At 44.1% G+C, this 23,533-nt stretch overlaps 1 protein-coding gene across 11 annotated transcripts; it reads right to left on the bottom strand.

Annotated features, from left to right (window-relative positions):
* Positions 1-6,875: 6,875 nt before the first annotated feature.
* On the bottom strand, positions 6,876-13,277 carry MYCN (MYCN proto-oncogene, bHLH transcription factor). Of its 11 annotated transcripts, none has more exons than XM_072858548.1 (4): positions 13,137-13,277; positions 11,570-11,661; positions 9,733-10,565; positions 6,876-8,412 (listed from the first exon to the last, which is right to left on the bottom strand). In XM_072858548.1, the coding sequence occupies exons 3-4, from the start codon at positions 10,457-10,459 to the stop codon at positions 7,814-7,816; spliced, it is 1,326 nt and encodes a 441-aa protein (XP_072714649.1). In that variant the 5' UTR covers positions 10,460-10,565; positions 11,570-11,661; positions 13,137-13,277; the 3' UTR covers positions 6,876-7,813. The 11 variants fall into 11 exon arrangements, with proteins under 11 accessions (XP_072714649.1, XP_072714644.1, XP_072714647.1 ...); XM_072858543.1 differs by having other exon boundaries at positions 11,464-11,661; XM_072858546.1 differs by lacking the exon at positions 11,570-11,661 and adding an exon at positions 11,464-11,528 and having other exon boundaries at positions 13,137-13,260.
* Between the last annotated feature and the right edge of the window lie 10,256 nt (positions 13,278-23,533).

The raw sequence follows: 23,533 nt of genomic DNA on the forward strand, positions 1-23,533 counted from the left end.
GTGATCGAGAGCAGCCCTACGGAAAAGGACTTGGGGGTACTGGTGGATGAAGAGCTGGACATGAGCCGGCAATGTGCCCTTGCAGCCCAGAAGGCCAACCATATCCTGGGCTGCATCAAAAGAAGCATGGCCAGCAGGTTGAGGGAGGTGATTCTGCCCCTCTACTCTGCTCTGGTGAGACCCCCCCTGGAGTACTGGGTCCAGCTCTGGAGTCCTCAGCACAGGAAAGACATGGACCTGTTGGAGTGGGTCCAGAGGAGGGCCACAAAAATGATCAGAGGGCTGGAATACCTCTGCTATGAGGACAGGCTGAGAGAGTTGGGGTTGTTCAGCCTGCAGAAGAGAAGGCTCCAGGGAGACCTTATTGCAGCCTTTCAGTACTTAAAGGGGGCTTATAAGAAAGATGGGGACAGACTTTTTAGCAGGGCTTGTTGAGATAGGACAAAGGGTAATGGTTTTAAACTAAAAGAGGGTAGATTGAGACTAGATATAAGGAAGACATTTGTTATGATGAGGCCAGTGAAACACTGGCACAGGTTGCCCAGAGAGGTGGTAGACGCCCCATCCCTGGAAACATTCAAGGTCAGGTTGGACAGGGCTCTGAGCAACCTGCTCCAGTTGAAGATGTCCCTGGTCATTGCAGGGGCATTGGACTAGAGGACCTTTAAAGGTCCCTTCCAACCCAAACTCTTCTATGATTCTATGATTCTATGAAACATCCAGTTTTAATTCCTGCTGTGGAACACCTGCAAGAATACACTCAAGCATCACCACTGGCTATAAGGTCTGGTTTCATCCCCTTGTTTGCACGATTAGTTACTTTACATCTGTGCGGAAAATAATGAAGTCTTTCTCATTTGCACATGTTTGGTTTTTTTCATTTTTTTCCTTCACATTCCTCATACTGAATCAAGGTTTACCTCACAACCCCACACACAGTCTACAGATGAATTTCTACCTTAAAGACACTGGCATGTAAATCCAAGGATGTGAATATCAAAGACAGTGCAAATATGAGGATTCCCAGCTACTAGCCACCACTGAACTCTGTATATGATATTGGATAGTTTCCTCATCTACTACATCATGAATTGCAATATTAATTACATATTAAAATGAAATTAATTACACTATTAATTACAATGTAGTTATTATTAAGTCTATGTCATACTGAAGAAACAAGGTTATGCCTAAATGTAATTGCCATGTATTGCACAAGAAAAAAGCTATTTGTGTACAGATACTGAAAATATCAATCCAAATAATACTCTAATTTGTTACACACATACACTGCTTTGTTCTATGAGGAATTGAAATCTTTGAATGCTAAAACACTATGTACTTATTTTTGATGGTGTTAGGAAGCAAAATGGACATAAGTGCCATTGAAATATTTTATTTAATTGCAACTGACTATGCCAATTAAATTAACTATATATCCTACATTCATCCACTGTTCTATTCTAAGAAACAAATCTATGAACCTGCAGTTTTCTCCAAATCATTGCTTCAAACGTCATCTGGTAAGTAAGATCAGCTATGGATCAAGCAACTTGTTGATGGTACCCAGCAGCAATAGACAAGCCCTTAACATAGTTGATGTAATCACCCCTTTCACGTTGTAATCGCTCTTTCTCCATGGTACAGAGCAGTGTTTGGGCCCGTTCCAGTAGAAGCCCAATGTAGATGCTCTGAACCATCCTCTAGGAAGAGCCTGTGTCTCTCTGGTGACTACAGAAGGAGACTTAGGAAGCTAAGCAGCTAGGTGCTTGCAACTGCATAATGCTTGTAATGCTTGTACATTAGAACGTGTAACTAAACAGATGTAGAAAACATGATTTATCCTACCTCTAATACAAAACTACACTGTACTTAGCTGTTAGACACTGTTCTTTTGGACAACAGGACTCTTCTTATAATTTTATGATGATTGATATAGCAACTCACACGAATACAGTCTAACCTCAGCTTCAGACAGATAACATAGAAGACAGTTCTTCTCCCTAAATGCATGCAATATAGAAGATAGAAAGCAGGTAGAAAGCAGTAAATACTTAAAGCAGACAAATGAGGCTGGGAAATTGGGAGCATAGAATAAGAAAAAAGAAATAATCTTATTTTACTATAAAATGAAAATGTCTCCACTTATCTAAACAGTGTCAGATGGAAGAACTATATCATGGCAAATGATACAGCTCACAAATAGAGCAGCTGTAACAGCATATATGTAACAGCATATGATTACGCATACAAAATGTAACTCAACAGTCCAGAGATCAGTAACAAATAGGTCATAATTCAGTTATAAGTCTGATAAATTTTAAGTCTGATAAGTCTACATGCCCATCCATTTCATCATGGAGTTAAAAAATACTTGCCATTAATTGTACTTACTTTGTAGGTACATTTTTTTTTCATTTCTGCATTATTTGGTGTGTCATATTGTCATCATAAATACACAAACCAAAATACCTTTCTTTCTTTGCTTTTTTGTCAAGGGACCAAGTGGACAATCTTGTTACTTAATCTGCTGAAGTACACACTTGGCTTTATTTAGCAGGGTTCCCGAATCAACAGATGTGGAATCCCTTGTGTGCGTGCAGCATGTATGTTAATCTATACACACAGCATACATACAAGGAATCTTCACAGCTCAGAGATCAAGAACTCATTTTATCTTCTCTGAGTTGACTGTTGCTCAAATACATATCTAACTAATCTCATTGAAAGAAGGATCTGGCCAGTAGGGGCACAAAGCTGGATGAGAAGCACAGATCTGCAGGCAGGGGAAATAAATGATCACCTCATACAACCTAACAGCAAAAGCCGGTTTTACTGTGGCCAAGCCTCCTTGCAGGTTCAGCACAAGCAGACAGGCAGCAAAAACTAGTGTATGGTCGCAGATTGGAAAAGGTAGCCCAGCAGAAGTGAAAGCTTGTCTGGGCACAGACCAAAGGCTCTGAATTCAGGCAGTTGCTGAGGCAAGCTGGTGCTCTGCTTATCAGTGCTCCAGCAGCAGCCAGCAGTGCTGCGGCAAAAACCTCCGTGCTGGCCCTACAATCAGCTTCTCTTCCACTGCTTTGCACCATTACTTTCCTGTGAGATTTCTACAAGTGCTGTGTATCTTGTGTTTGTACTGAAAACCCTGCTTACTTTAAAGGGGTCATTGTGACCCCTCAAATCCCTTTAAGTTTGATGGCTTTGGGCTCCTGAGAGAAGAGACATCACATGTAGTTTAGGTACAAAGGGGAAGAGAAAGGGGAAGGGGAAGGGGAAAAAGGAAAAGGGGAAATGGAGATGAGGAAAAGAAAGGAACCCAGGTATAAATCATGAAGCATTTGCCAAGAGTGTGATAGACAACATGGTACATAAAAAAAAGTCATTAAATTCATGATCTCAAACTTAAAGCTTGAAATAAAATCAAATCTTCTGATTTAAACCAGCCACAAGCCAGGAAATGCAGGCTTAAGAATGGGATCCTTTTAAAGTCATTTTATTCTAGCTTGGTTTATCTGTCTACTTACCAGGAGCAAATGTGCCCTCCGCAAATTATACACACCATGAAATCTCAAGTCCTGCCAAGACCTGGTGATAAGTTGCTATAACAGCAGCTTGGGGTTTGAGAAATGCACTTTCCTTCGCACTCATGGCAACAGGTGACCTAGTGGTAATGACATCATTAACACATTTCACCTTTTTAAGCTCTCCCACTGGTGTTTTACTTATACTGGTTTATGGAGGAATCATTTCATTTTGGTGTTTCAAGTCCCTTGTGTTCTTAGTGGTATTCTTAAGAACATAGGAAGAAAAGTGGAAGGAGACCATCCTCTGGGATATGTGATTTGGAAGGGAACCATCTGATTCCATCAGCAGATTCTGTCTTGTATGAAAAATAACTTGGGAATTTTTATAGCAGATCAGATAAGATTGCGATCGATCTAATTCAGTTTTCCCTTTAGGAATTGGCAATACCCACTTTTTAATAAGCAGTTACTAGGTACTTGCCACATTTTCTAACAGATTCTCCAGACAGATATGTTTGCATTTGTTATGCAAAGGTAGGGATGTATATTAAAAAAGGAATAGGGTCTCTATTCATTACTTGACTGAGTCCTTACGGACTCTTCTCTCCAGATACGCAGGCAGAAGGATCTTTTGTTACTGTTGTTGTTATGTCTCTATGTCCTTCTCTATGTACCCTTCTGGGTACCGATTCTTCAGAAAATATTACTAAATGAGTTGTTTACCTCTTCTTTTCAAAAGCTATCTTCCCTACACCTCTCAATTCTTTTTATCATGTAAATACAAAAGAATCAAAAACCACTATCTTCTATTTAACAAGTGTAACTTAATAACATCCTACAACTGAGATTTTTGTTTACAAAACATTTGTCCTTGACAATTTGCTCCCTACAGCAACAATATGAAAACAAACCTATTAACTCCTGAAAGTTATTTAAAGAAGAAAAAAAAAAGACAAACCCAAAGTACTGGTAGTACAGCACATAGCAGCAAACAGGACAGTATATGGGAGCATTTCTGAACCATATGGGGCCAGATTCTATCTCCACTGACAGCAGTTGGACGTTTATCACTGAATTCAAAAGGATCAGGCCAAGACTCCCACACTGAAAAAGAGGCTTTCAGATGGGATTTGTGTTGAATATCCAAACAAATCTAAGTATTTGACACCTTTATTATACTCTAAATGCTTGGATACCACAACAATACAAGACAGAACTGGGTTGTCTCAAGAAGAGAAAGGAGAAGTAATTGCTGTCTTCAACTGCCTAATGGGAGGTTACAGAGAAGGTGGAGCCAGGCTCTTCTGGGAGGTTAAACACAAAAAGACAGGAGGCAATGGGCAGGGGTTGCAAGAAGGAAAATTCCAAACAGATAGTATGAAAATTTCTATCAGTCATGGTAGTCAAAAATTGAAATGTGTTGTCCAGAGAGGCTGTGGAATCTCCATCCTTGAAGACATTCAAACCTTGGCTGCGTATGACCCTGAGCAACCTGATCTGACCTAGAATTAGGCCCTGCTCTGAGTGGAGGATTCCAACCGATGTTCTCCGGGAAGGCAAGGCAAGGCAAGGGAATCTCTGTTCAATTTTTCATGTTCAATCCTTAGTACATTTCTAGACTGTGAAGAGACAGTAACAGATCATTCTGCGATTTATCTGTTCAGAATATGATTTGCATCTGCTAGGAAAGTATTTGGCCAGTATACAGCTGTAACTTTTTTTTAAGGTTATACTAAGCCTAACTGTAAACTCATGTTAAGAAGCCCTTGTTGGAAGTCAAGCAGGCACAGGTTAGAAAGACAATACAACGGATATTTGAAAAGCTTTCCTTCTCCTTCAAGAAGACTCAAGTGACTTGTACATTGTTTGAAAACAGTACAACAGCAGTTCAACAAAAATTGCTAGTAAAATGGGGTTTTAAAATTGTTTGTTGTAGCTAGTAAAATTAAATGTACCCCGTGATTGTCCACACCAATTGTCTCAGCTTAGGCTTTGTCTTTTACTGTTTTTTCACTGTACTGGAAAAGTGGAAGGCACATGATCAAGTCCACATGAAGGGAATGAAAACAAGGATTCTATTTATGGAATGATTGTGGTCCTCAAGTATGAATTTAGAGGATATTAAGTCTATTCAGGCCAAATCTTCAAGTGGCATAAACTTGTGTAGGCCTAGCTGAATCCAAACATGGTTATACCAGTTTGTGCCTGTTGAGGATCTGGATTTACTGCACTGAAATATTAGTAAGTACAGTTCCCAATGTTCTTAATGTTCTTGGTACAGAAGCTGGCTGGGGCCCAAGAATGCACAGGTTATGGGTACACCAGGCTACTGTAGGGCATGGACATATGGCACATCCATTACCCTGGTGATTTTGCCCCCATACTGCTCTTACTCTATTACCTCATGGTAAATATGAGATGTTCTGTACCTCCATCACCAAGCAAGCTACTTCCATTGTGGCTAAAGTAAGGGCAGATGTCCCAGACTAGCTCCTTGCAAGTTGATCCTTAAACTACTTACTGTGCATTTGGTCATTAATCCATACCTTATCTTTCAGGTTCAGTGTGGGGAAAGACAATGTCAGAAATACCTGTACAAACTAGAAAATAAAATAATTCCTTGGTCTCAAGAAGCTTATCAAAATAATCAAACATATTTCACAGACTTCCAAGTCTTGCTCCTGTCACACCAAATGCCATCACACCTCGAGACAACCACCTGCCAAGTTTCATTGTTCATTTGACGCACGCTTCATAGCTCTGTATCTTCCCTGGGATTTTTAATTTTACTAACTTAGCACGAGTAGTAACAAACAGGATCTTCACCTACAAACAAGAACATTAATTCTCCTAGCAATGATGGACCGCTTGAAGGATAAGCCTTTTGTAATGCAAATAAGAACAGCAGTCAAGTAAGATCTTTGTTTACTACAAATATTTTGTTTTCTGTGCTGTAGGCAAGTGTACCTCCATCATTTACACCTCCACCTGTCTACCACACTGAGGCCAGTCCCTTAGCAGAGGCATGCTAGCTGTGTTTCTGATCGCTCACAATTCTACGCGGACAGTGGATATTCCAGAAGTCTTCACAAGACACAGGAGTCTTTCCATTAACTGTGGTACATTCAGTCCCCTGGGATGATCCTGACATCTTAAGAGACATCTTAAGTATGAAAGAATAGGAAAATTTTCTTAGTACAATTACTTTTTAACCAGAAATTGAAACGTCCTGCCTAGTTGACTTTTCGTAGAGCGTCACCTATAGTGTGAGAGTTTAAGTGCCCAGGATACGGGACCATGTTTTTGTATTTCATGAACATTGCAAAGTTAAAGGTTTTATTTAAAAGAACTTCATTTAAAAGAAAAATAGTAAATGGCACATCATGTAATTGCTATTTATTTTCATAAACATGAGGTATTTCAAAGTGCTATAAGACGCAGCACTAAATGTACATCGTTGGAAGAAATTAAACACAGAACTTTGCAGTTACCCAGTTCTATGCACCAAACATTAACAAATACATTAACTGGAAGAAACAGGCTAGGAAAAGGCATATATAGTAAATTTCTTTACAAAAGTTTCTTAGTTCAAAAAAGTGATAAAGTAATATCTACTCAAAACTTTCACAACTCATTTTCATACGAAAATATAAGTATCAAATTTAGTTATGTATCAGCATCATACTAAAGTATACAGGCAATGTAAGAATTAGTACAGTACATAACAGAGATTAACAATATATTTGTATACAAAAACATGCTCCTCAAACATTGAGGTATTACAGTACTTAGGTATGAACTTCCAGTCTAATACTGGTAGCAAAAGCCACCTCTCATAACCCAAGACATGTACAAAAGGCAAGTGTGTAGATGGTATTTACAGAAAATTCCCACAGGGGTACAAAATGCCAGCCCCTAAAGTAACATCTGTTAGAACATAAGCACCATAAAACTTAGGAATGAACATTTTAAAACTCAACTAGATGTCATCAGCAGCTCCAAATGCTCACAACAATTTAAAAAAAAAAAATCCCCACCATCTACAGTTCTTAAGAAGAAAAACAAAGGCAGTCCATTGTTGTTTGGTAGTCTTGCAAAAAACTCCTTGCAAGAATATCCATTTGCTCCGTACCCGGATAATATAGTTTGTCGATTACTTCAGGGACTGGATTGAAAGTAAAACCAACATTCTTAACGTCAAAAAACACAATTTTTTTTTAAAGAATCAAAAATGTGCAAAGTGGCAATGACTGTCCTGGTCAGCCAAAAAAAACCAAAACAAAAAACATTTAGCAAGTCCGCTTGTATTCTATTTTCTTTAGCAATTGTTGTTGTCTGGCTTGCAATTTTTCCTTTTCTAGCAATAACTTCTGCTCCTCTGCCTGAAGGGAATGAACATATTCAGTGGCTTTTTTCAAGATCACAACTTTTGCAGCTTTCTCATTTTTAACTAGTTCTGGAACATGGTCCCTTAATGTGAGGAAACTTGACCGTAGATCATTACGCCGTTGACGCTCCAGGATATTATGGTTGCGTCGACGTTCACTATCCTCTGAATCAGAGTTTCGAGGACTTGAGCTCTTAGACTTTGGTTGGATCGTAGGTTTTACTGGACGGGGCACCTCGGTTTTTAACTTTTTCTGCGGCGGAGCATCTTCACTCTCCATGTATGGAGAAGGAGCGGCATAATTATGCTGCTGGTGAATTGGTGCGCAACGCTTTAAAATCAGTTCGTTCTGCTGTGTCCTGACTGTTGGAAAAGTGGTATTTTTAGGACGCACTGTAATAGTAAGGGTGGTAACAGCCTTGTTGGAGGAGGAGCGTCTTTTCTCCACTGTCACAACATCTATTTCTTCTTCTTCATCCTCTTCCTCCTCATCTTCATCATCTTTTGGTAATAGAAAAAGGAAAATAAAATAGACGTTATTCTCCCAACAAATACTCCAAACAAGCATCAACCCAGATGTATTTATTGACAAAATATGTACAGTAAAAGCAGCAATGAAATAACTGACAGCAAAACCAGGGTGTGCCCACCATCTGTAGTCGGATATAGATCTGGAAAAGTATGTAATATACACGTAATGACTGAAGAGCAGCGATTTCTGAGAGTTTAATAAGTTTAATGAGTTTTTTTTTTTTAAACACTTCTAATTTTCAATCAAAGCGGTGCTACCACCCACATAATTGCAGCGGCAGAAAAAAGAGTTTTTAGACAGAATGTATGTATTTTGAATGGAACCGTAGAGCTGCGGTACAAAAGGCATGCACAGTGCCACAACACAGCCCTTGCTTGGTAGAAAAGCAGCCGGAAAGCGAAACAATCGCCGGGTTTGTTCTGAGGCAGAAGGTGAAGCTGCTCCAGCCGGGGACCCTTTAAGCCGGCGCTTGGTGCACTGCCAAGAAGACAGCTGTTGGAAGTGCTTCCTCACCCAAAGCTGTCAAACCAGACATTAAAGGGACAGCAGGCTTTGAAACCCGGGACGGATCACCAAGTTTATGGCGATGGTCGTACGGACCAGCTCATCTACACACGCGAAACCGCGCTTCAGCCCAAGTGGACTTCTCTGCCGGCGCGGACAGGAGATGTTTCTGGGCATTTTAGGTTCCGTCAGTGCAAGCGCTGCTCTGAGGGTTCTCTAGCCTGCTCCAGCCTCCCCACATCACGCCTAAGGGCACACAGGGTCATCCCCCACGAACCCCGTCCCGAGGGTGACAGTGGCAGCCCGCTCTGCCCACCTGCCCCCCCCCCCACGGCCGCTGGGATGGGGCACGCCAGCCACAGGGGGCAGGAGAAGGTAAGGAAGCCCCGGGCGGTCTCCAGCACCACGCAGCCCCACGGGCCGGGCCTGCCGCCCGGTGAGCCTCCTGCCCCGCCGCTCCCCCGGGCCTGGCAGCTCCCTCCTGCCCTGGCAGCAGGCCGGCAGCCGGCTGCCGCCGGGGCTGCTCCCCCCACGGGGCCCCGGCCGCGGGGGCCCTGCCGCCGCCGCCGCCGCGCCTGCTGCCGCCTGCCGGCCGCCCCGCGCCCCGCCCCGCCCGGCCGCCGGTGCCGCCGCCGGGGACCGAATCGGGGCGCAGCCGCCCCCGCCTGGCGCCCGGGCAGCCCGCGGGGGGCGCGGAGCCGCCGGGGCCCGGAGGCAGCGCCGCCACCCCCACCCCACCCCACCCCACCCCGGGGACGGGGCGGCCGCGTTCCGCGGGCGCTTACCCGAGTCGCTGAGGGTGTCGTCCCCGGAGCTGCTGCTGGCCCGGCTGTCCCCGGCGGGGCGCGGCGGGCGGCCGCCCCGCGGAGCCCCGCCGCCCGCCGCCGCCGGCCCGGCGCGGCCCGGCGTCGCCTCCCGCTTGTTGACGGGGAAGGGGAAGACCACGGCCGGGTCCACGCACTCGGGCACGGCGCCGCCCAGCTCCGCGCGGCCGCTGGCGGCGGCGGGGCTACCCGCGGCGGCGGCCCCCGGGGGCGGCGGCGGGGCGGCGGCGGGCGCCTTGCCCTGCAGCTTCTCGCTGACCGCCCGCTCCAGCTTCTCGCGGGCGGAGAAGCCGCTCCACATGCAGTCCTGGATGATGATGGAGTTGAGGTTGTTGGTCACGCCGAGGCCCGTCTCGAAGAAGTCCCCTCCGTCCGAGCCGCCCCACAGGTCGGCCTCGGGGGGCAGCAGGAGCAGCTCGGACGCCCAGTCCAGCGGGTCGGCGGGGCGGCAGCCCCCCAGGGCCGCCCCTCCCCACGGCACCGGGGCCCCCCCCGGGGGGTGCTCCTGGAGCCCGGCCCGGCTGGGAGACAGGGGAGGGGTGGGCAGCAGCTCAAACTTTTTCCAGATGTCCTCCCCGGGGGGAGCGGAGTCCGGCCCGCACAAATAAAAATCATCTTCGTCCGGGTAGAAACAGGGCTGCAAAGAGTCGAACTCGAGGTCTGGGTTTTTACTGACCATTCCTGGCATTACGGGTCTCTTCGTGCTGATCCCTGGGTCGGGCAATGGTTTTAGAGACAGGTTTTATGGGTATTTCCACCAAGGAGAAGAAGAGGAGTTCTCCCAAGACCTGAACCTAAACCAAAAATAAAAAAAAACAACCACAATTAAAACACGAAGAAACAAACAGACACGAATGTGACTCCCTCTTAACCGAAGGAAAAAAAATAAATAATAATCCCAGCAGCAGCAGCAGCAGCAGCAGCAAGAAAGAGGGAGCCTTTTGCAAGTTGAGAAAAAAATGCATCTCACACACCTTTCCTGCCGACTCAAGATAGTCAAAGAAAAGCCATCAGGTAGTGCTCCCAAATGCAAAGCTTTCCGCCTTCCCCGGCGCTCCGTGAGGCCACAAAGCCAGGCGGCAAGGTCCAGCAAGGATGGAAAGCACCTCTGGGCTTTCGCACATAGCACTCGCCTGCTCTCCCCCAACTGCTTCAAACGCTCAAAACAGCAGAGTAACTGTAGACAGATGCAAGGCTTTGATACCGTAATCTCTCCAGAAAGCCCTCTTAATATACCAGCAAAAGTAGAGGAAGTTTACTCCTTTTGTCATCTGCGGAGCAGTGCAAAGGGGAGAGAGAAGGATGCAAAAAAGGGGGCGGAGGGGCTCTTTGCAACTTCGCAAATCGCCTGTTCATTCACTCAAAGCGAGCCAGAGAAATCCGCACAAAACACAAGGGGGGGAAGAGGAGGAGGGGAAATTCAGCAGCAACAGAAATTATCAACCTTATGTAATAATCTCACGCACAAAAATGCATTAAAACCACCCCGGCGCCACCAACAAAGCCTCCTGATTTGCCAAGAAGGCACGGGAAGTTTTTTCTCCCCCTTTTTCCAGTTTAAGACAAGAGCAACGGAGAGGTTGTAAGGACAACAACTTAGCGCATTTTGCCACTTCATGCAATCAAACCTCCTGCAAACACACCAGCTTTCCAGCCCTCTCTTCTCCGGAAAACGCACGCTGCTGCCCTTACCTCGGCCGGACCCCCCACTCACTAGCCACGACCAGTCAACCACAGCCCCATTCCTCTTCCGAGACCTCAGTTGCATCAGACATTAAAAAAAAAAAAAAAAAATTACTTTAAGTCCAAACGAGACATTCAGCGTCTCCCTTCAGCTCGGTTAAGGTAACGCGAAGGGAAATCGTTCTGCTGGGTTCAGAACAGCTGACGCTGAAACGGAGACCAAAAGGGAAAAAAAAAAAAAATTCCATTAAAAGCCTTATGATGAAATGCAAAGAAACGAGCCCGGCTCAGCTGCTCTCCCCCTGCCCCGCCCCCTGATCACTTCCAGTATTGTACATTTTTCTACTCGTGAAATACATTAAACCGTTAAAAATGCAAAGCAGTAAAGAGGCACCTACAAAACACAGGCGATCTCAATGCGACAGCTCCAAAACAAAACAAAAATATCCTCCAGGATTTTCTTCTGGTCAATGAAAAACCCATTCACGCACTGCAATGCCCCTGCGCTTCCTTCCCCTTCCCATCCTCCCTAGTTTAGCAACTCAAATGCGATGTGGAATTGTATTTATTTGATTGGGTTTTTGTCCTCCTGCTTATTACAGCCCAGACCCTGCAGCTTCCTCTTCTTACCTCCTTGGTGATGGTGGTGGGTGTTGCAAGGGGGAGGAGTGGCGGGGGGGAAGGGGAGAGAAAAAAAAAAAAGCAGATGATCTTGTATGTTGCACTTTACTGAGCGCCAGCCCGCCCGGCCCCCGCGGCTGGCCCAAGCCTCCGCATCCACCCTTTGCTTGCAGGCAGATGACTGTCACTGGCTGGCTTTGAAGCTGCTGGATATTATTAACCCCCCAAAAAGGCATTAAAAAAAAGAAGGGGGAAAAAAAAAAAGCTGACACACCCGGGGAGGGGAGCATAAAAAAAAAGAGGAAAGCGAGAGCAGCCTAACCCCACCTCCCTGATTTCCATACAAGCAGGGAGGTGCCTGGCATTTGGCGCCAAAAGCCCCATTCGCTCTTTATTCTCTGCGAGCAGAACGAGGTCCCACTCCCGGTGCAAAAGCGCCGGGGGCGGACCGGGGAGGGCGCCCGGCCGCCGCGGGGGGCCGGGGCCGGGCGGGCGCGGGGCTGCCCCCCGCTCCGCGCCGGCCCGCGGAGCCCGCCGCGACCGCTGTCCCTTTGTGTCGCCCCCTCCCCGCGCCACCCCGGCCCCCGAGCTTGGAGAAGCGTCGCCGCCGGGCCGCCGCTCTCCCCACCCCCGGCCGCGATCTCCCGCGGAAACACCCGGGGCAATTAAAAAAAAAAAAAAGGAGGCATAAAGGAAGTGGCTGGAGGAGGGAGTCGCTTCGACTCTGGGCTTTGTAGAGAATTAGTAATAATCATCCTGCAGTGATGGCCTCCCCTCAGGCGAGCGGGGCTTGCACGCCGGCGCCGCGCCGGGCTGCCCCGGGCGCGGCTGCCGGGGCGGGCCGCCGGCCGGCCCCGCGCTCCCCCGCGCACACCTCTCGCCGCGGCGCGGCGCGGCGCGGCCCGGCCCGGCCCCGCGGAACTGGACATGGGCACTCGGCGGGAGCCGCCGCGGCCCGCCGTTCCGCTGCCGACGGCGACACCTTGCGGAGGGCCGGCAGGAGCGGCGGCGCGGCGCTCGCCCGGCGCCTCCACGCATATCCCCAGCGGCGGGGCACCCACCGCTCTCTCGCCTCCTTTCCCCGCGGGCGCGGGGGCCGCGGCGGGGCCGGCCGCGGGACGGGACGCGACAGGACGGGAGCGCGGCGCTCTCCTCGGCGGTGCGCGGCGGCGGGTGCGAGCCCGGTCCGGCCGCCGCTCGGGGCGGTGCCTCCTCGCTCATAGGCTGCAGGTTGAGGCGGGGACTTGGGCGTCGCTCGCAGGAAGGCTGGTGGCGGCGGGCGGCCGCTTTGTGTGCGGCGGCGGGGCCGCCGGGGCGCCGCGGGCGGGGCGCCGCCCCCACCCCCCTGCCCCGCCTCGGCCGGCGGTGGGGGCGAGCCCGGGGTCTTCAAAACCGGCGGCTCCGGGAGGCATGGCGGGGAGCGAGCGAGCTCGGCGTCGGTGAAGGCGAGTGAGGAGGGGGAGGCTCCTCCTGAGAGGGGAGAATGGTCTGTTCTGAAGGAGGCAGGGGTAGTCCGTGTGCCCCTTCACCTCGTCCCCTCCAGGGGTTTTGCGCCGGCTGTGCCGGCAGGTCCTGCCGCTCCCCTGTGGTGATTCCCCCCTCTCGCCTCCATGTCGCACTTCAGTGGCCAAAACTAGGAGGGTCCACCACCCTTTCAGTGTCCTGAGGTGGCCTTGAAAGTTGGCTGGGGTGCCCGGTGTGGTCCTGAAGCCAGCTGGTGTCCAGGGCAGCAGCAAAGCTGGCCTGGCACCCGTGGGCAGGCCTGGCTGCCGCACAGGGCTGCTGGAGATGGCATGATGGCGGCGGCTGGCCTACCTGTGCTGCCCGTGGAGGCCAGGCTGGTTGGCTTGGCTGACCAAAGGTGACGACTGCTTTGAAATGGCCCCAGCCAAGGCAGCAAGCTTCTGCTAGATTCTTTGCTCCCCCAGCTCACTTCTGCCCGCCTTTTCCCTCAGCACGGAGGTGGCTGGGTGCAGTTTTGCTGAGAAGCCTTTGGTTGGCCCTGGCTAAGAGCAGAAGGGGCACCTGGGACACGAATCCTTTGTACCAGAGCTTCCCAGCGAGCGCGATGCAAGCAGGGGATGCTGAAGGTGACTTTTAGGTACCCCGCTGTGAGTTATAACTTGGCTGGGAGGTAAGAGCTGGCTGGAGTCAGCTGTAGAAGGGGCAGAGCACCATAAAGCAGAGGAGCGCTGGACTGGCTCCTGCCGGGGCTTCAGCCAGCCCCCATGGCAATAAGCTGGTGAGATGTCTGAGGTCAGGCTTGCCTGAACTTTTGTGATTTGGCCTCCATTCCTCTAATGCATTTTGGATTCAAGACAGGAGAATTCATTGATTAGCTAATGTGTGCTTGGTATTTTGAAGATGTGAAGTCTTATGAAAACTCTGAGCTTTTTAAATTTGTGTTTGGATGATTTGGCTGGACAAAAAAGGTGTGAGTGGTTGGGTTTTTTTCCCCTCACGTTTCAGTAGCCTTGAACAGGTTACAGCTTGTGAGGAGACTTGAACAGTTAGTATGTGTTTCACTGAATGTGTCAACAATTTATTTATACTCATCAGTCGAGGACCTTCCTCAGTTTAAACAATTATATATGATTTGCTCCTTTAAAGCAATTCTTCTTGTCTTCCACATTTCCTTTAATGTTTTTATATATGCAAATATTGATATGTCCATACCTTAGAGATGGACATGGGCTGCTATCTGATTTATTGTTAATTCATTATAAATTCTCACCTAGATTTTCTCAGCAGCCTTTTAAAATTTTTCTTTTTCTTTTTTTCATATGTTTGCGCGTGGAAATGAAGCTATCAACTTTTAGGAAAGTTCTACTGTGGTGTGTGATATCTTTTATAGTACCCTGGATGAGAACATTAATGAGGGGTAACACTCAAGACAAATCTTTTAAAGTAACTTTCATTGTAAAAAAAGAACCCAACCAAACAAAAACCAAAACCCTCACTGAACAGGAAATGGAAAGCAGTACGCTGAGAAACCGTTTATGAGCACTAACTCTGTGCAGGTAAAAAGACTTGTTAAAACCCCAGATCTGTTGCTTTGTCTTGTACAGTTGAGAAAGACATGGAAAACATTGTGCAAAGCTTTGGAAGGACTCCACAAATCTCTGTGATGTTTTGGCTGACGCTTACTTTGGGCTATTTTATCAACATTTACTTTTTTTTCTCTGATCCCTTCTGTCCCTGAAATGGCATATATTATGAAGCCTCAAGGCAAATGGAAACCTGAAATTACTTGTAGTTACTGTGAATTTATTATTACATCATTTCTCTGAAAAAACTTGGGAATTAAGATGTGCTGATAGTAGAACAGGGTCCCAAGATAGACCAGTTGTGTAGCAAATATTGTGTAGGCACTGTAAGAATTCGCTATCTGTAAAAGCAGAAAAAGATGTATAAAAGGCTAAAAGATACTGTTGCTTACACAGTGGTTAGAATCTAAGTGGATCCTGTGGTCTTTAATTTGGCCTAACAACGAGCCTGACAAAGCACTGTGCTGAGAGCTTGGACATACACACCTGGGCATAATACATGGGTAAGTTACTGGTGTTCAGAGCTACTGAACATTTTCCCTTTCGTCATTATTGATTCATTAAGGAATGCTGTGTAAGGCAAATGTCTCTGGCCACACATCTCTCTCTTTCACCCTTACAGCCTGCAACTACCAAGAAGATCAAAAGAAACAGGACGGTATTACTTGATATGTGCACGGTTGTACGTTTCTGCCTCAAAGGCACCCAATCTTTGGTACATTTCTGAGTTTTCTTTGCTAGTCAGAAGTAATGTATATAGTGTCATGACTCCATGTTAAAATTGTAAAAAGGGTTTATAAAGGGTTTCCTTATCGGGGGGAAGGTCTGTGTTCTGAGTGTACTTGGCAAAAGCATGACAGAATTGGAATGATTTATCCCTGTTCTGTCTCAACCAGCAGAAATTACATGTGAAGCTTTCTGTGTAGGACTAGAAAGGATGTAAGTATGAACACGCATAGGCCTGGGATTTTTATTTTTTTTTCTTAAACAAGGACCTGATACACTACCTATTAGATAACAGTAGTAACATTTTCAGGCGGATTAAGTATTTGGAAGTAGCTGTTAAAGTTAACATAACAGTTACAAAAGCTGCCAGATTTAGAGCAGCAAATTTATTCCTGCACACCTTCAGTAAACTTGCTAGGTAGTTGTACTGATCCTTGCTGTGTAGCTGCTGAGTGTGTGTAATCTAAAATATTTCTCTTGACACTCTCCCTGAAGTTAGAGTCTGGTATTACTTTTACCCTCATTCAGGTGAGACAGGGTAAGGGACTTGCCCAGTGTCACATATGGAAATTGAAGCAGATTTCCCCAGTATGCTGATGGTAACAGTCTGAGGTAGCAGTTGCTTTCCCACAAGGTCTTGCAGAGTGCATCATCATCATCCATTAAGATGAAAGAATAGCGCAGCCTCTCAAAGCCGTTGGATGTCACCTCTGCAAAGAATGCCATCGTCAGTGCTACATTCACAGATGTTCTTGTAACATGAAAACTCTCAAATACCAGCCATAATACCTAGTGCTTGTATAATGTTTCATGTGACCAAGACGTTGTACAAACACAGACATTGAAAAATGTGAGTTATTTCACATACGGTCACCGCGGAGGTCACTAGCCAATCTCACCTGTGCATTCAGAAGCATTTTAAGGAGTACCTAGTAAACAGAGAAGTAATTCTATTTAATTAAAACTAATTGTGAGGTCATATTATTCATAAGAAATACTCTGATAATAGAATATCACTCTGGCTGCTAAGAACAGAGGAGATACTGGATTTAACCCAGTAACTGTGGCTGAATGCTCCACCTTTCAGTGTTCCTAGATACATCAGAAACAATCTTTCGATAGTGAAAAGAAAAAGAGCTTTCTTCCTTCTGTGCTTTCTGTGTACCTTTGGTTTCTTCAAAAGTGGTTGGTCAGACTGGTATTTGTGTACTAGTCTTCTCCCTCAGCTTCCTTTATAGCTGCTCAGAGAGCATTGGAAGTTTTTCATTAAAACCAGAAGGACTAGAAATGTATTTTTTAGATTTGGCAGAAGCTGATAGCAGTTGCTCAGGAAAACATCCTACTTGCAACAGATTTTTCAAACCCTATATATGGCTAGATAAACATCTAAGCATTTGGTATCTTACAGTTGTATTCTAAAGCAAAACAAAACAAAACAAAAAGAACTTCAAAAAGTTACAGATAAGACCACTAAGTGAAATGGAATAGAAATGAGGAATTTTGAGAGCCTGGTTTCTGATGTCTCTCTTTTATGAGAATTCTTGATGTCTAATTAAGAATGAGCTTATTAACTTTTCTTGGTTGAAATATTAATACGATTGCTTTTCTCTCTCCAGTTTCCAATTTTAAAGAAAACTGTAAGAGTTCTAAGATTTTTTAGACGTTTCCCCCTCAGTAAAGTTTGGTTGAAACTGCCTAGTGAGTTCAAAATTCATGTCAGGGAATGACAGACAGATAACTCTTTTGAATGTGTTTCTTTTCCTTAGGAAACTAGGCCAAGAGGAAATCAAGTACCTGAATTTTAAAATTATGAATTTATTAAATTTCAGCATTCAAATATTTTCTTCGTGCATAAAAAATTATTATAGAGAAAAAAAAACCTCACTGCTCCTCTTAGTCAGGCTGCCACAAGAAACATTATCAATACAAAATCTGTGGATAAATTCACTTTTACAATGCTGTAACCCCCACACATTATTACAGTAATTACTTCCTCCTAAATGTATACATAGTGCATGAAAATATATCCTAATTGTAAAATCACTTCCAAGCATTCATCATTCTTGCAAGTACTCCTTTATGAGTAGGAAGGTAAAACTTTCCTAAATTTAATCATTGCAGAAGTGTCTGCTGCTTAGTGACATACAGCATCAGTGACATAACAGTAGAGTTGGGTTGTTCTTGTGTTATATTCCTGTTTTTATAAATACCTATGACATGGTGAACACATTTGATATGCACGTGCATTTCAGGACAACAGTTGCTTTTTCTGTAAGAGGTGAGTAGGCCAGGTAAAAATAGCTTGATGGTACATAATCAGAGCAATGATAAGCTCGTTTTTTGTTAGAATAATTTGTTAACTTTTGCAAAAAGTTAACAAAAAGTAGATCAGTATGGTTGCTTCTTTTTCACTTTTTTTCTAAATCATGGTGAATTATTTTTGTGGTGAATTTTAAATCATGTTCAGCACACTGAGACACTAATCTGTATTACCATGCTGCAAATAAACAGTAACTGTCATCCACCATTAATTCTGAAGATATCACTGATGCAAATTTATACTGTGTCCTTCAGCCGCATGAAGATTGTGGCATAGCCCTTCAGCCACATGAAGACTCTGGCATAGCCCTTCATACATTTCTGCTTACAGCCAGAGATACATCAATAATTTCTGTGACACATAAATAAACTAAACTTTGACACGCTGATTTACTAAAGCGGGAATGGCAATAATAATAAAACCATCGAAACTCCATAAAGACCTTTAATGTGTCTGAAGATATTTTCATTACTGCAATAAGTGTTAAGCATTTCCTTTGCTGTTAACAGTTTTTATGGCAGTTCTATGGTAGACCTCTTGCAGGGGTGGATGTCTTTATAAAATAATCTAATCACAGGTCTTCAGTTTTTCTTTGAAAGTCAAGGGTTTGAGCCTATTCAGTCAATACCCAGTCCACTGCCTGTTAAAGCTAGGGAAAAACTCTTTGGAAATGTAATTTAGTGAAGCCCAGGAGAGTCATCCTTATATTTTGCAGTTTGTAAGCACAGAGAGAAGAGAACGACACTGAAGGGAGCTTCCTGCTTCTCTTGACCCGCTGCATGTAATAGGCAGGTCGGAAGACGACTGGTGAGGTCTGACAGCTTCATCAAGTTTTTCTCCTCACAGTGGTCCATGGTAATGCCACAATGCTACTTCATCAGGAAGACTTGTTGATCTCAATTAGTTTAATTTCCTGAAAAGCTTAGTTTAGTTAAAATCTTTATGCCACAGTAAGAAGGATTGGGTAGTGAACACTGGAAGATCTTTGGGGTTGTTCACACAGCTTGTAAAATGGGCTGCTTATATAGTTTGTCCCTGAATCTTACCCAGGTCCTCTTGTACCTGCCCCCCTCTGTTTTGCCACCATATTTTCAGTCATTTAGTGGTTTGAACCATTACAGCATTTTATGTTTATATGTACTTAAATGTTTTAACTTTTTTTGAGCAATTAGCCATTTCTGCACTTTTATGCAAGCTCCTGTTGCTGACTGTTTTTGAAACTTTAGCTCAAAATATTTCACTGGTTGCAAACCCTTTTAAAGAAGTCATTATTATGAAATATTTTACCAGATAATTCACTGAGACAAATGTGAAATGTGCAGTTGGGAAGGTAAAATTATAACCAGTCACATAAACCTGTCTTCATTAGCTCCCTTTCAAACATCTCCAAATGTTACCAATAGAGAAAGACATCCTCGGAGAGTGGTTTGAAGCGTGAATTCTTTAGTTTTCAGTTGGAATCTGCTTTATGTTTGGGAGGAAGGCTTTCATTTCCTGCATCTGAGAGTCATTTTTAAATGCAAGCTAACATGAAGATTAGCCTTTAAGGACTATTAGTGACTGGCCAGAATGGTGTTGGTGACTAGAACATAAAAGGGAAAAAAAAAAGAAAAATATAGACCTAAGTGAGTGACTAAGGGGATGCATCAAACTATATTCTCAGCTGGTGTCAATTGATATGGCTTCCTTCCATTGGGACTGTGCCAGATGAGACCAGCAACAGATCTGTCCTGTCATGATTCCAACTTTAGTCCTGGGCCACAACTTGAAAGTAGTTTTCTGAATTGTTTAGTTTGTTCTTATTTTATATGCAACAGATAGAGCCTTTACTGATAACCTGTGGGACATTCTTCAAAGCTTTGCCATAAAAACTGTTAACAGCAAAGGAAATGCTTAACACTTATTGCAGTAATGAAAATATCTTCAGACACATTAAAGGTCTTTATGGAGTTTTGATGGTTTTATTATTATTGCCATTCCCGCTTTAGTAAATCAGCGTGTCAAAGTTTAGTTTATTTATGTGTCACAGAAATTATTGATGTATCTCTGGCTGTAAGCAGAAATGTATGAAAGGCTATGCCACAATCTTCAGATGTCTTACCATTTCCTCCTTCTTCTGCATGCCTTTCATAGTCTCCCAGAGAGAGCTGGCTGTGTCCTTAATGTCACTGGGTCTAATTCTCACGGGCTTCTGTGAAACTCTCAGCCCCCTTGCCAAATTATGGACACCCGTGTCTTGAAAAAGGTGTTTGCCTCCCAGTAAAGCAAATAAATGATTGCTAGGGATGAGAAACCAGACTCAACAGACCCATGTTTGCATCTGTTTTGGCAACTCCTACAATATATTCATATGTTTAACATACTCATGTTTTTTCCAGGCAAATGCAAGAGGATTTTGTATGAACCACAGAGTGTAAGTCAGAAAATTGCTTTGAAGTGAGCCATGATCAATAGGAGGCTGAAAGAAATGTCTAGTTCTCATCATTGTACATAATTATTGTAAAAATGTTTGACAGATTACAGACTTTCAGAAGTAGGGAGTTTTAGAAGCAAGTGCCACAACAAATGTAGTTTATGAATTTGATTTTCTTCAATGAATAATAAACCATTTATTGTACTGATCATATTTGACATTGGATTCCCGTTGCTTGCAGTGTTCTGCTTTGAATGTTTTAGGGCTCATCAGCATTGTAACTTTGGCCTTGGCTGTCCATATATCTTAAAGATTTTGTGTTGCCGCATATTGCTGAAGTAACTGAACACATACTATAAGATCTAGACCTGTCAACTTCCCTCTAAACCTGTCTCTCATGGCATTATAAAGCCAGTTCTGCTGCCTAACTCAGTACCCGAAGTCACAGGGAAAAAGGAGAGAAAACCTGAACAAGAAGCATCCAGTATGTGGCAAGCCAAGGTGCAGTCAGAATAAGAACAGTACAAGACAGGAGACAGGACAGCATGTTAGTCTTGTAGCCACCCAGAAGTGGGTATCAATGAGAGAAGAAAAAGTTGCATGCAGTTTTGGCTGAATGATATTATAAAGTGTCATAACAAAACAATTTTCCTTTAAAAGTGCTCACTGGTTTTGTTGTTGCTTTTATCAAAACGAATTATTTGGTAGTCTCTAATGACTTTTGATTTGGGTAACTTGAAATATCATGGCAGAAGAAGCAGTTAAAGACAGAATGTCCTTGCAACCCTTCATTAAAAGAGTTTTAAAATGTTGCTATTTGACTTTGAGCTGAGGAAAATGAACACCATACATTTAGTGTTGTTTCCACTATTATACAAGTATAGCCTTGATTTTTGACTGTTTGTTAATTTCTTTTGATCATTGTATAGGAGGGACTTCCTTGTCTTATTGTTAACGGAGATATCCAAAACGGTAATCCTGGTTTGGTAGTGCACAGCTATGTTCATGTGATCAGACTTTACATATTAAATGTTTTTTCATCAGTAATCTAATATTTATGAGCTATTACAGTAGTGAGGCTTAGCTAGAGGTTTTCTGTACTGTTAATGTATATATTTGTTTTCCAGTGACATAATTTCATTGCTAAGAACACTTTCTGTTTAACGGAACTGAAATGTTCTCGATATCCGCAAATGTAGTTCTGCATAATATCAAGGTTTACAATAGATGGGCCACATTAGCAAAGGAATACAGAAATGTACATTATTTCAAAAGAGCTGAAATCTGTATTAAAAGAAGAAAATAATGGTGACAATTTATTATGTTTTGTTTCCATCCTGACATTACCCAAGCCTTCTAACAACAATTTTCATTGCATCAGTTCCAGAGTGCTAAATATGTAGCGTTTTGGCAAGATCATTGCCTCAAACATACTAGTACTGTGCTGGCATTCCCGCTCCTTTGACTTGTATTCTGGGTGCAGGCAGCTACATCAGCATTAATCAGTACAGAAAATCACTTCCGTGTGCCAGGGTTTCAGACTACTGGTAAAGACTTGTTCTTGGCAGGATAGCAGTACAGATGCAGTGTTGGAAGGCATCCTCCTTCCAGTGCATCATGGTGTTGAGGACTAGTTTTCTGCCTACTCTGGAAAAAATACTACTGAAATGATTCTTTTATAAGTAATTAAGAAAAGACCATGCTTTGGTGGTTTAATGTACTTACAAGAAGTAGCAACAAAGTGAATATAGGTAAATGTATGTGTGGGAGAAGAGTAATGTATTTATACAGAAGCATGTATCTGTGTATATGTTCATGTACACATATGTGTATGTATGTGTGTGCGTACAGGTGTGTTTTTATACTCCAACTTACCCTATAGTAAATGATTAAAATTCTGTTCATCTGTTTCAGAAATGTAAAAAAAAAAAGGCATGGAATCCTTGTCTATACTGTTTGTCTTTTTATAGGACGATCTGCAGTATTATTTTAGTTAGCTGCCCTTACAGAGCGTTTAGAATACATTTACATGGGGCAGCAGAGCATGAAGACTGTCCCCAGCTCGCCTAGACTGGGCTGATAAGTCTACAAAGCACATTGCACTGTTGATAGCTCAAGTACTAAAAGATATATAAACAGTATTTGCCTGGCCCACTGCTCAGGATAGTAAGTTTTGTCCCTTCACAAGGCTAATAACTTGGGCTCAGCATCATTTTGAAACTGCTGTAGTGTGTTTCATTCTGGCGCTAGCTTATAACCAATGCCAGCCAGGCAACTGCATCACGCTCCAGTGTGCTGTGTGGATGCACCGTGTCATGAACAGCGATAGTGTTTGTCTTTAGCTGTTAAAAGAAAATAAATATTTCATCTATTTCACTGTATATTTTATTTTTCTTATTAATCTTCATACTCACATTTCAGACCTATGAATTTGTCGGATAGTATGCAGCAGAGTTGGACTGATGCTAGATGATGATAGTTCTAAGGTAGGATGAAATGTAGTATGGAAGAGCATGTCCTACGTTTTTGGTTCTAGTTTTAGTTTAACCTTTTGACCTGTAGCAGATCATGGGCAAGGTCCTGTTAATTTTCATGTTAACTTTCAGTTTTCCTCACTTGTAAAGCGGGGGTAATGATGGTTAGCACCTCTGTGAAGTGTTTTGAGAACTTCAGGAAAATTGAATGTTGCTAATTAAGCTAGTAACAACCTACTAGATTTTTGGTTTGTAGTATGTATCTACTAATGTGATGGGGGAACAATACTCTGCAATGAAGGTAGAATTGCTTTACTATGCAGAAAGTAAGGCTAAATGCTGGAATGAAACAGGAATTCCTTTCACCTTAAGGGATGCCTATGGTGCAGACATGTACATCTGAGGTAGTCATTATAGGCTGCCTTTCTAGTCAATGGAGAACATTTGCCACAATCCATTTGACTTTCTTTAGATGTGT

Source organism: Ciconia boyciana, chromosome 3, assembly GCF_034638445.1.
Source record: "Ciconia boyciana chromosome 3, ASM3463844v1, whole genome shotgun sequence".
NCBI classification, from domain to species: Eukaryota; Metazoa; Chordata; class Aves; order Ciconiiformes; family Ciconiidae; genus Ciconia; species Ciconia boyciana.